The 12,122-nt window shown below is 36.7% G+C and overlaps 1 protein-coding gene across 4 annotated transcripts in view; it reads left to right on the forward strand.

Moving 5' to 3' along the window:
• cadm2b (cell adhesion molecule 2b) overlaps positions 1-3,685 on the forward strand; it is a 141,963-nt gene extending 138,278 nt beyond the window's left edge. For 2 of the 4 annotated variants that reach the window (XM_005735982.1, XM_005735984.1), the window contains exons 9-11: positions 878-904; positions 2,498-2,620; positions 2,729-3,685. In XM_005735982.1, the coding sequence (XP_005736039.1) occupies positions 878-904; positions 2,498-2,620; positions 2,729-2,847 (269 nt within the window). In that variant the 3' untranslated portion in view covers positions 2,848-3,685. The remainder of the gene's footprint in view (positions 1-877; positions 905-2,497; positions 2,621-2,728) is intronic. The other 2 variants (XM_005735983.1, XM_005735985.1) reach the window with 1 other exon arrangement.
• Positions 3,686-12,122: the final 8,437 nt, after the last annotated feature.

Genomic DNA, 12,122 nt, shown 5'->3' on the forward strand with positions numbered 1-12,122 from the left:
TGTAAACAAACAAAGGTTATATTATGTTCCTGCAAAAACACATCGTTTTTAACTTTGACTAATATTTTCTTCCTTGTAAAATATTTGCTCCATATTTATCCCCTGGCAGTACCTTTGCAAACGCAATTTTTGGTCAGTGGAACAGCTTAAAACTGGCAAGAATGTGTAATGACAGCATGTGCTAAAAAAGGAGGGATAAGGAGCCTTATATAGTAACCAGAATATTAATCACACAGCCACACACACACAAACACAATGTGTGTGTATGATTTAAAACATTTAGGTGATGTTTGAACGTTTAAAGCAGATTCAAGTTCCCTCAGTATTAACACAATGGCACGCAGTACAAAAGAACTTGTTTTTCCATGTATCTCTACTGCTCTATGCATTCAGATGGTTTGGGTTTTTGGCACAGGTTTTGACATATTTGTCTCTCAAATATTCTGCATATGCCTGCCATAAAGAGTCCTGGGTAGTAGAATTTTATTTGTAATGTATAAGCAGGAAAAAAAGAGCAATATGCTCCAATGTAGATGAATTATTAAACAGGTACCAGTTAACTTAAAATACCCAAACCATCTGAATACTTGTGGAGGTTAGTGAGATAGTATTTGACCAATTAAGAAACTACGCACTAACTCTATACGTATACAACTTTCTTGTGCTGCTCTCTAAATCAACATTTATAGCAAGTCCAGTTAGGCATGTATTTGGCTCATGTGACAGCAAGCTGTGCATACCTGCACACTGTCAAGTAAACCAGAACCATGGAAATCTCTTTGTGTTTTCCTTTGAATTTTGTGGTCACCTTTTTTATCACGGTGTTGTTCCCCTCGTCTTCCCTTACTGCTGTCACTGTCTTCAACCATGGCAACAGCCAAAGACTTTCCAGGGCCTACAACAGGTAAATATCCCAGTAGATGATCATTTCAAGCCAGATTTAGAGTGTGTGATCTGGATCTGGCTCTGGGTCAAGACACATCACGGCCTCACCCAGCATGAGCCAAATCATCACCATGCATGGATGCTCGCTCAGTCGTTTTCTCTCCAGCCATGTCACAGGCTGCATAAGTTATCACACAATATGTTTCTATTTTGCTTTGTCTTTGCCACTGAAATAGATGGTTCTCAAAGGACCTCTGCTGAAGATTGTATTTGTGACAGTATCTATGTATATGATCCTGTGGTTACAGTAAATCAAAGTCAAAAATTATCTTTCAAATATCTGATCACAGAGCTCTTGAAAAGTATTTGTTCACCATTATTTGTAGATTTGATCTAAGTGCAGAATTTCTGTTTGCAGGAATTTAGTTATTTTTCTTTGTAAGACATTTTGAGTGGGATTGTGTCTAATTAATGCAACATGATTAAAACAACTTATCTCTCTTAATGTAACTGAACATCAGATCAGGCAAAATATGACCGACGAAATTACTCTTGTCCCTGTGTGCTCTTGAAATGACCTTTTGTTGTTGAATGTAGCAACTTACATCCTATCTTATCTTTTATGCTGCTTTATTTTAGTTTGTTCCAGAGCAGTAACTACTGTATCTACACAATCAGTACCAAATTCTGTTAAAAATGCACCAGCCAAGTGTGATATAAAAGATTCCTTATGCTCCTTGCTGACAGTGCTGTACAGATCATTCTATCCATTAACATGCAACCAAATTCAGTTAATTCAGATCAAAAAGAAAAAAAGAAAATTCAGAGTTTGCAGTGCCTGCTTGTGAGTTGATGAAACAATCGTGGTGGTCTATTCTGCATGGAGTTTAATAAACTGCATGTTGCACAGCTTCATCCCTCTTTTTTTTTGAACGTCCCGCACGCTGGGATTTTAAAAATGAGGGTTGCATTCGTTACCAGCAGAGTATAACAAGGTTTGTAGAAACATCGCCGCAATCATTTCCCAGGGTCACTTTGGAAAACCGAGCACAAGCCATAACCATTCATCAGCCTGAGATAATGAGAGCACACAAGGTGCACAGTAAAGACACAGCCACTCACAGTTTATCACAGGATCGGCACAAAGGCATGCTCCTGCCTGGGAAACCCTCTGTCTGCTTTCTGCCCAGAGGATGCACAGTGTTAAATAACGCTTATTTAAAAACCTAGTCCTGAGCATTATGAAAGTAGTGATAGGAAAACAGAAACATGACAGACAGAAAAAAGGAGGATAATGCCAAGCTTTTTAATTGTATAGAGATTTGTGGTATTTCCTATGATTACTTTTTTTTTCTTTTTTTAACAACTGTTCAGGTACTTCAAAGCAGTCGTTTCAGGTTGTTCTAAATCTGACAGAAGCTCATCTGCTACTCTTGTGCTTTGTTCACAAGTGTAAAAGCAACATCTGGATTTTTTCAGGTTATTTGCAGCAAAATACCTTTAATGCTGTTTAATAAACACCTACAGCTGCATTGACAGTAGAAGCTTGTGGCTGTTAAGTTATCATTCCTCCACTTTTTCTCATCCCCTCTCTCTATCTGTTGTGTTTCAGATCCTAATGCTTTAGGACAGCATGGACCTGACCACGCTTTAATCGGCGGAGTTGTTGCAGTCGTGGTCTTCATCACCTTGTGTTTGATAATAGTCCTTGGACGATATCTGGCCAGACATAAAGGTAAAAGAGGTCTCCTGAACTGCTCTGAATATCACTTTGCTTGTTTGCAGTAAATGAATATGTCTTGCACTCTCTAGCTGGTGGATAACTTGCTTTTTATGTCTGCAGGGACATATCTAACACACGAGGCCAAAGGAGCAGAGGACGCCCCTGACGCTGACACAGCCATCATCAATGCTGAAGGAAACCATGTGCATGCAGAAGAAAAGAAAGAGTACTTTATTTAGACTTCTTTTTCCTCACTTCTTTCATTTCATGACAACCTATGACAGCAGACGTGCAATTTTAAGCTGTCTCAGACTCACTGCATTGTCTTTTTTAATTTATTGTTCTGTCTTTTTTAGAAAGCAATCATGCTTAGATATGCTTGTTTTCAAAGCATTCACTAACAAAATAGCCTTCGTCTTTTGTAATATAATCCATGTACAATTGGATTATGTCATTTTCAGTTTTTCTGTGCCTAAATGCTGTACATTCTTCTGCATTTCTTTCATTGCCTGTATTTTTCTCTACTCTTTCTTACGTTACCTGTTATACAACCTTTTGCAGATTTTTAAAATTCAGAAGTAACAACAGTAATTTTGTTCTCCAACTCAACTCTCAGCATTTGAAAAGGTTTTTCTGTAGGAGCAAAATATATTAAATACATCAGTTTTTAAGGATTACATGATTGGCTTGGATGTTTCCCGGAGCTAACCCTCCTCAGACATGCCGCACACGTTTAGAGCATCTTAAAACAGATCAGATACTTTAACAAACACAAAGCAGAAGCACAATCTGAGTGATTGTCTCGAGATGAAATAATCGCCCTCTTAGCATTGTCTGTATATTCCTGCACTGATTTTTTTTTTTTTCCTTTTTGTTACACTGTTGATTTATAACCAACAAAGAACAAGTTAGAAAATTAAAGCACAAAGTCTGAGGACTATTACAGAGGGGAAAAAACATCAACTGCTTTTTGTCTCAGGATTCAATATGAGTCTAGATGGAGAGATGGTGTCAGACATGTGAAGAAGACTTCAGTTCAATCGCAGTTATTGTCGTGGATGAAAAACGTTTCCTTTTTGTTGCCGATTTGTTGTAATATCCAAACTGAATGAGTGGAACCTTGTGTCGGTTCATTATTTATGTTGAGTTTAATTGAACAACTATGCTAAATGTGTGGATATTGCTGTAAAATACTTTGCTAACGTGAATATTAGTGACCAATATTGTTGAATCTTGGGATCCCTGACACATTACAGTTTGTATATTAGCATATACAGCATTTAACGGTACTTCACAGATCTTTCATGTTTTTCCAATTTTGTTTTGCCCGAAGGCATGTAAATAATATGTAAGTATTCAATTTTAGTAAAAGGAAGAAAATCTCTGGTTATAGCCTTTAATTTCAGGTCTTATGAGTTCCAGTCACTTCGAGGACAGCGTTTTCACATTTTTGAAGATTTCTTCAAACAGGGATTCTAATGAAATGCTTAAAATGTTACAAAAAAAAAATCTGGGTAAAAATATATGTATTTATTATTATTATGGCTGATTGACTTTCTTATATGATACTATATTGATTGATATTATTGCTGTTATTATGAAGTAGTTGTCTGACATTAACTTTTCCATTTTTATTTCTGTAAGTTCTCATAAAAGAACAATACAAGGATCACCGTTATGGCCTTTGAGTTTGCTGCAAACAGTACTAATGACATGTTTAGGCATTGGTGAATCAAACATCCCCTCACTGTATATAATCACTGTATCAAAGACATTGAACCACATTGCCAATGCTCATACATGTTATTTTGTTAGTTCAGTATGATGCTATAAATAACTCATTTTGTACAGATTTAAATTGCTGTAATTAATTTGCTTTTTATGGGGGATGTGTGAGGTTTGCTTTTTTTCACAGTATTGAATATTCATTTTTCAACTATGCCACTGTAAAATGAAAAAAAAAAAAAGATGCGAAAAAAGAGAGATGAAGTGCGGATTAAAAAATGAACAACTTGAAAGATGTCCTTTTGTTGTTACTAAATTTGCACCTTGAAGCGCCTTGCCGTGATGAGTTGGAGCGCTATTACCTGCACTCAGTGAATCAGTCCACGTAGCTGCCGCTGAGCGAGAGAAGCATATGTGGTAGGCAGTGCTGTGACTTAAGTTGCACTATAATTGATATTCTATACTACTATAGTAACTGTTAAGTATTACTTGCCTTTAGTGTTAATAATATATGCAAAGTGTCTGACTTGTAGAAAGATTAAAAATCCATGAAGCTCCTCGGGAAGATTGCCCGAGGCATTTAGCTTCCACTCATGATTTGTGCATTAATACAGGGCGACAAAAGGAACACTTAAGTCTTCCCAAATTCCTCCGTGTCTCAGTGGACTTGAGTTTGTTATGCTTCAAGTGGCTTCAGGAAGCTACTCGCAGACACCCACACAGCAGGCTGCTGTTGCCCTTGTTTTAACAAATTAGACAGGAAGTAGGTTGGGTTCGGTCAAGGATGCTGAAATGCAGTTGATTGCTTTAAAAGTGAAGAAAAATTCTAATACTTGAGATGAAACTTTATTTAAGCCAGTAGCCAGAGAAAGATGAAATAGATATTCTTTTTTTTTCGTAGTTTTAAGAAGCTGTTACAGTTGAGACAATTGTAGAGTTAAAGCATGTGCCACAGATGTTGTGTTTACTTTTGTGAAACATAGAAGAGTCGTATAAATCACAGATATATTAACTGATTGATTGATGTGCGTTACCGCCATTCATGTTCACTTAATTACTGGAAACAGTCATTTCTGTGGGATAAATATTTACTATGATATACATGAAACCAAATGATATGCCTTTGAAATACCCTGAATATAAGCAACATATATTATTACATATATCCATATTATTTATTTAAATATGGCTCAATGTATATCTGCAGATGAGAATTAAAAATTCAGCACCCTACCAAATCTACACTGAAACAAATTTTCATTTTCATAGCCTACATTTAGTAATATATAACAGACAGCGTGCCGTAGCAATTTAGAAAAATACAAGAAGACACCTTTAATGGTCCATTATCACTGCTTCAGTGACACAGATGTACTCTTGAAATGTGAGGACGAGACGATAGCCTTGCACAGATTACTGAGCTCATATTAAATGTCTCAGCATCCTTAAAGGGAGATCTCGTTCCAGGACACAGGACCCAAGTCATTACGATCCTCTATTCTTTAGCTCCCATTGACCTTGAGCATAATGTTGCTTCCCAGCAGACTAATGTTGCTATTATCAACACACTGTCCGACCAACCATCTGCCTGCTTCACACAACGCCCGGCTCCCCCTCTCCTCGCACACAGACGGTTCCCAATGCTCACTTCATAATCATTACCACCAAAAGCCCAGCCAGTTCAAATAAACATCAGCTCCCACTATTGCACCCCTTCACATTATTAAAAGCTCAGTGCTTCATTAAGCTATGTAAATTGAGATAGACTGTCTTGAATAATGCCTGGCAGAAAATAATGCTAAAAATCCATCATCATTTAGTAACTGGATATCAAGAAGGCAAACATTTATGTGTAATAGTAAATTGTGAGTTGGGAAATGGATTTTCGCTTTACCCTTGAAATGCGAGACCCATACCCTGGGCAATGTAACAATCACAGCATGACCTCTGAGGAGGCCTTGTAAGTCTTACTAAACTGAAGAAACTGATCCCCACTGTACCCTGTAGGCAGGGTCCATATCAGCTCACAATAAGCGCTTATCATAGCAGAACAGAAGTGTCTGACAAAATTCTTCAGGGACAAACGGATATCTTAAAAACACAACACTTAAACACATTGGGCCTACATACTGATTTTAAATGTCAAAAGTTATTCCTTTAGTTAATAGTCATTACAAGTTTCATTTGTGCATTTGTGTGTTATTCATGAGTGTTAAGCTTCTCTTTCTTTTTTTCTTCGAGTTTTATTATCAAGGCTCTGGAAGAAAAGTAAAGTTTTTACAAAAACATGAGCCCCGCTGCTGTCAACATACTTTTTTGTTGTTGTTTTTTTCCTTTTCATTACACAATTCTGCTGTAGATTAGTGACAACTGGCAGAACCATTGAAACAAGGGGCATAAAAAGCCCTCCAACCATAGCACAAATAATGGTCCTTCTCTTGGATTAACAGTACAACGTTTTATGCAAAAATAACAGTTATTTCACTTGTTTTCACTATCCAAGCATGTAAATTGCCTTGTGTAATTCACAGGGCGATTTGCGTAGGAAGCAAAAGGATAAAAGGATTTCAAAGATGAGGTGTGGTGCAGTATGCTTAACAGAGGTGATGGAGAAGTGTTTGTCCTCTGGATCATGTTTTTAATTACAGATTTAAAAGGTATTAGTGATTCTGCAAAGTAGCCTGCTGATTCATGCAAACATTTAGTCAGTGCTGTACTTACAGATACTTTAACTGTGACATCTCTCATATTGCTTTGTAGGACAAACGGTGTGGAAGAGTTAGCTTATAATTGTTGCCCTGCAGCTAAAGGTTTGGTATAAAAGATGAAAAGCAGGATATTTTTCAATATCCTGCTTTTTATTTTCAGTCCTTTGAATAGAAACTCTGTTATCACTGGCCATAGAAGCCTGGGATTGCATTGTTTGTGCAAATGGATTTTGTCTTTGATTGACAGCTCACTCTAATGGAGAATCGGGAAGAATCATAATAGCATGTTTACAGCACTGCTGCTACCTTGGAAAATGGCCCATTGCAGAAAATTCTCACAACGATACAAACTGTAGTTACCGATAATCTCCTAGAACATTATGGATTTGTCAAAATACCCACAGCTAGATTATTTTAAGGTTTTCTCACATATCTATAAACAGGTTTGTGTTGTTTTTGTAACTATAAAGGGAGTACAGGTTGAGCACAGCTGAGGCTTCCTGTAGCCCCATTTCACTTAACGTTTACACCTCATGAGTATCTGTACTGCATCGGAGAGCTATGGGATATTATCTTGAGATGTGTTATGCCTAATCATATTTGATGAGATTAAACAGATCACTCACGCTTCTAGTTGTGACAGGGCCGAGTGGAAGTTAGAAGGAGTCAAATGATCTGGAACAAAGAACATGAGCTTGTGTATCCCCCCAGATGCATCACCATGCCATTAGTCTAGATGAATGTGTACAGTCAGACACAATTCCCTTGTTTGCTGCATGAGGGCTTCCACTTTGTGAGGCAGTAGCTCTGCTGTGCGAATCAGGCCACATGCAGGTCCATGGATTGATGACTGAAACAGGGCTACCCACTGTATTTTAAACTCATTCATCCACACTGACTCACATTCTCTGTGGTGCATCTTTAAATAGCCTTCCCTGGGATTGTCTGCCTGCCAGTTGATTAATTCTATATTGCATGTGCATGTGTGTGTGTGCGTGAGTGTGTGCGTTTGGTTTAATTACAACAAACTTTTCTGAATTGTTTAGGTGAAATTTAAATCATGCAGGCACCCGAGAATACACAAGCCAGCCTTGTTCTGGTTAGTCTTTTGGGGCGGGGGGTAGGAGAGGGTTGAAAGAGGAGAGTTGTTGAGTGTTTGGTGGTGGGGTGTAGTACTGTACCTGTGGCATAAGGTATGCAATAAATAGCTTGCCATCTGTTTGGATTTGAACACTTGAGATTCTTCCAAGAAACTCACCAGAGACTTAATTAAAGTTGGAATATTAGGAGCGTGAGACTGACGTTCCACTAATAAAATGACAGCTAGAGGAAATTCTTGAATTAGTTTAAAACAGATATTCTTTTTTTTTCTTCAAAATAAAAAAAGAAAACTGTGACTGTAAGGGAAGCGTTTAACCTTGTAAATTATTCCAATCGTTTTGATGATTTTTTATGATTCTAATCTCCATTTATTAAGGACATCTGCTCTTTCCAGCAAATAGGCACATTTAATGAAGACACAGGAAATGATGTATGTTCATACAAGTAATATGTTGAATACGGAAGTGCTGCGCTGTTGGTTAAATGAGTGATTAGCCAGTTAATCGGTGGATAAAGAACAATATTTGTCATGGAAAGATGATGTGCTTTAAGTTTATTGTCTTTTTAAAAGGGGGCTACTGCTAAATAAATCAAAATAAATATTCGATATGCTTCTGAAGGCTTAATATAAATCAATGAAATAAAGATTTTATCAAAAGCAACAGTGAATAACTTTTCTGAAAACTACACATAAACTATCCAGAACCATTCTCATAACCTTGTGTTGCTCAAACAATGGTTGCACCTCTGTCATTGCATACGTACTTGTATTTGTTCAAATCACTCCCATGACAAGAAAATAACTGTTAATTTTTCAGCAATTTGTTTGGGCAGGAAAATCCAAAAGCAATGCATAGTCTTTAATTTCATCAAGAGTATGGTCCTCCATACAAGAGAAGTGGGGTTTTTTAAATGAAAAAATGAGAAATGTTCATATTTTTCAACTACCTAATTAAAGAACATATTGGCTATTATAAATTTTCATCTGTATATTGCATATTCTAAATTTCTTGTGCAAATTGCAACCCTTTTCTAGTAAACACATGGTATTAATCAATACACTATAACATACTGCAGTTCTTACAAACTGTGGTACCTGCAGACTGCCAGCTGTCTGGATGTAGGTGGACATGAGATGTTGGCATCAGCCTCAAGGTCCTCCTCTCCCTTCCCCAGTTGTTCTTTTTTCAGTTTAAGCAATAATACAATAGGACATCAGATTGGATGATTTATTTTTATTTTACACTTAGCTTTCTATTTTTAAGTCAGGATTTTAATTAACCATGTTGTAATGATGGCAGAACGCGGAGCACATTAAGTTGTGAATGATCTTCAGAGAGTGTGAAATTGGGTGGTTAAGTCAGAAAAGCTTTAATTGTACAGATAGCGATTTAGAGTGGAGACTATTTTAACTGAAGTACTGTATCTATTGTTTATTTAGAAGCTGTGCAGCCGTACAGAATGCCATTAGTTTTTCTGACTAATGACCCAGCAATCAATTTTACATTTTTAATTTTAGGTTGTTTTTTAGGATGCACAAAATCACGGTTATCAATTTGCTCCTTGTTGTCAAATCCACCAGCACAATAAAACTTTCGAAAGTTTCCTACAAGGAATACATTCGTATGAAAAAGAAAGTGCACAATTTTTAAACTCTTATGTATCGGGATGTTAAATAAATAAATAAATAAATCATCTGGTCTTTACCAGGTTAAGCATAACTTTACTGTTTCCATAAGAATGAAGAGGTTAAGTACTGATCATCAGCAAGTGTGACCACTTCTATAATAGCAGAAGTTTTGGCACTTTGCTGGGATGGGTTATAAGACCATTTCGATACTATTTAAGGTCCATCATTCTACAGTAATAAAAAATAATTCACAACTAGAAAACATTCAAGACAGTTGCCAGTCTTCCCAAGACTGGATGCTCATCCCAATGTGAGACAATGCAATAAACAGGATACTGCAATCCCCAATAAATCCCCAGTAGCTACATTTCAGACTGTACAGGCCCCAATTAGCATGTCAAAGTTCATGATACTAAGGTTAGAAAAAGGCTGTAAGTATGGCTTGTTTGGAACAGTTGGCTGGAGAAAGAGGGACATGGGAACATGACTTTGGTTTGCAAATTACCATCTGAACAAGACTTGTAGGGCAAGGTCGTCTGAACTGTGACCAAAGTAGAGATTTTTGGCCATAATGCACAGCTCCACATTTGAAAAGAACAATACACAGAATATTAGCATTGACACTTCATACAAACTATCAACCACAGTAGTATACGGCTGACTTGGGTGTGTTTTGCAGCCAAAGGACCTGGGCACCTTGCAATCATTGAGTCAATCATGAATTCTTCTGTATATCAGAGTATTCCAGAGTAAAATGTGAGAATCGGGTTATGTAACAGACCACAACCCTAATGAAATGACCTGGTGAGAGCTTCACAAAAATAAACACAATGAACTAAAGTAATGCTGTAAAAAAGAATGGGTCAAAAATACCTTTATAAATGTTATAAATCTTTTAAATAAACATTTCCTCAAATATAGTGATGCCTAATTTGTAAGAGACTGACAAAATCATGCAGAAAACTACTTTAAGTTACTGATAACCATGGGTCTACTAATTCAAGTATCGCTTCTGAATTTTATCGCAGTTTTTGTTAAATAAGTGGTGATACAATGTAATATGTCATGTATTTTTTTGTTTATCTGAGGTTGTGTTTGAATAATTTTACAACTTAATAAGGGCCAGGTTTTTAGAATAGAAAGATGGTATACTATCTTTTCACATGACTGTGTTTCTCATATTTCCACTAGACGGTGCTTTAATGGAAGGGAGTAATCATGGAAAAAGACATCTGCTACAAATCTGGATCTGTATCAATGCATTTTGCAAAGATAAATAATACCTGAGACTTGGTCGGGAGGCAGCCTAGTACATTTTAAGTGTGTAACATAGCTTGTTTTGATTTACAAAGTGGTAGGTGCTAAATAGCGCATACAAAATGAGTGGAAGGACCAATGAGATATCTAAAGCTTAAATACTTCCAGAGTAGCAAACCAGTTGTCTTTATGATGCCAGTCAGCTTGATGGTGGGCCTCAGGGATTACTCCAGACAGACAGCTCAGTAAGACAATTGATTAAATAGTAGTGAGAAGAGAGAAAATGTTTAATTCAGCCATATTTAGTATTCATGGGATGAAGAGCCATACAAGAGTTCACCTTGAGGGGTCATCAGGAGAGCAGGTCCAGAATCCCAAAGAGCAGCTAGGCCAAGTTTCCACATAACATTTGAAAACACAACTGATTGTGTTTTTAATTACTTTGATTGTCAAGTTTACTTTAGCTGAATTGAAAATGGTAATGCAACACGCACTGAATTGACAAACTGATATGCTGTGAAAAGGAGATCATGTGATCATGTGATAGATTTACCAGAATAAGAAGTGCTGAACCTCAAGCAGAGGATATGAATTAATATTTCGCACATATTTAACCTCTTTCATCATTACAGAAAACTTAAGCATTCAGAAATATACCATCGATTATCTTCCAAAAATCTAGTAAAAGACTACCCAAATAATTTAAGTATATTTTAGTAACTATAATTCACCGCTTATTGCATCACATTTATAATATCACAGTAAAACGAATGTTAAGGAAAACAGTATGTGTCACACTGCATGTGAATAGTGGATAGTGTATACAGAACAATGTAGTATGACACCGCTATGGTGTACATCTGTTTCAATACTTCAAAGACTCATAAGCAAAAGTTTGGAAATTTTTTACTTCTAAACCTTCTGTTCGGTGTTTTCTGCCTCACACAATTTAAAAGAATACTATTTCTACTCGCCTGACTCCTGTGAAAGAGTGCCAGCTACAGACATGATGAAATCCCTGTGTTAAAATACCAAACCATGACGTTAAAAACTAATTCAATTATATGCATGACCAGTTCAATAGACCTACAGA

The sequence above is a fragment of the Pundamilia nyererei genome, unplaced genomic scaffold (genome assembly GCF_000239375.1).
Source record: "Pundamilia nyererei isolate P.nyererei 1_Seehausen unplaced genomic scaffold, PunNye1.0 scaffold00066, whole genome shotgun sequence".
NCBI classification, from domain to species: Eukaryota; Metazoa; Chordata; class Actinopteri; order Cichliformes; family Cichlidae; genus Pundamilia; species Pundamilia nyererei.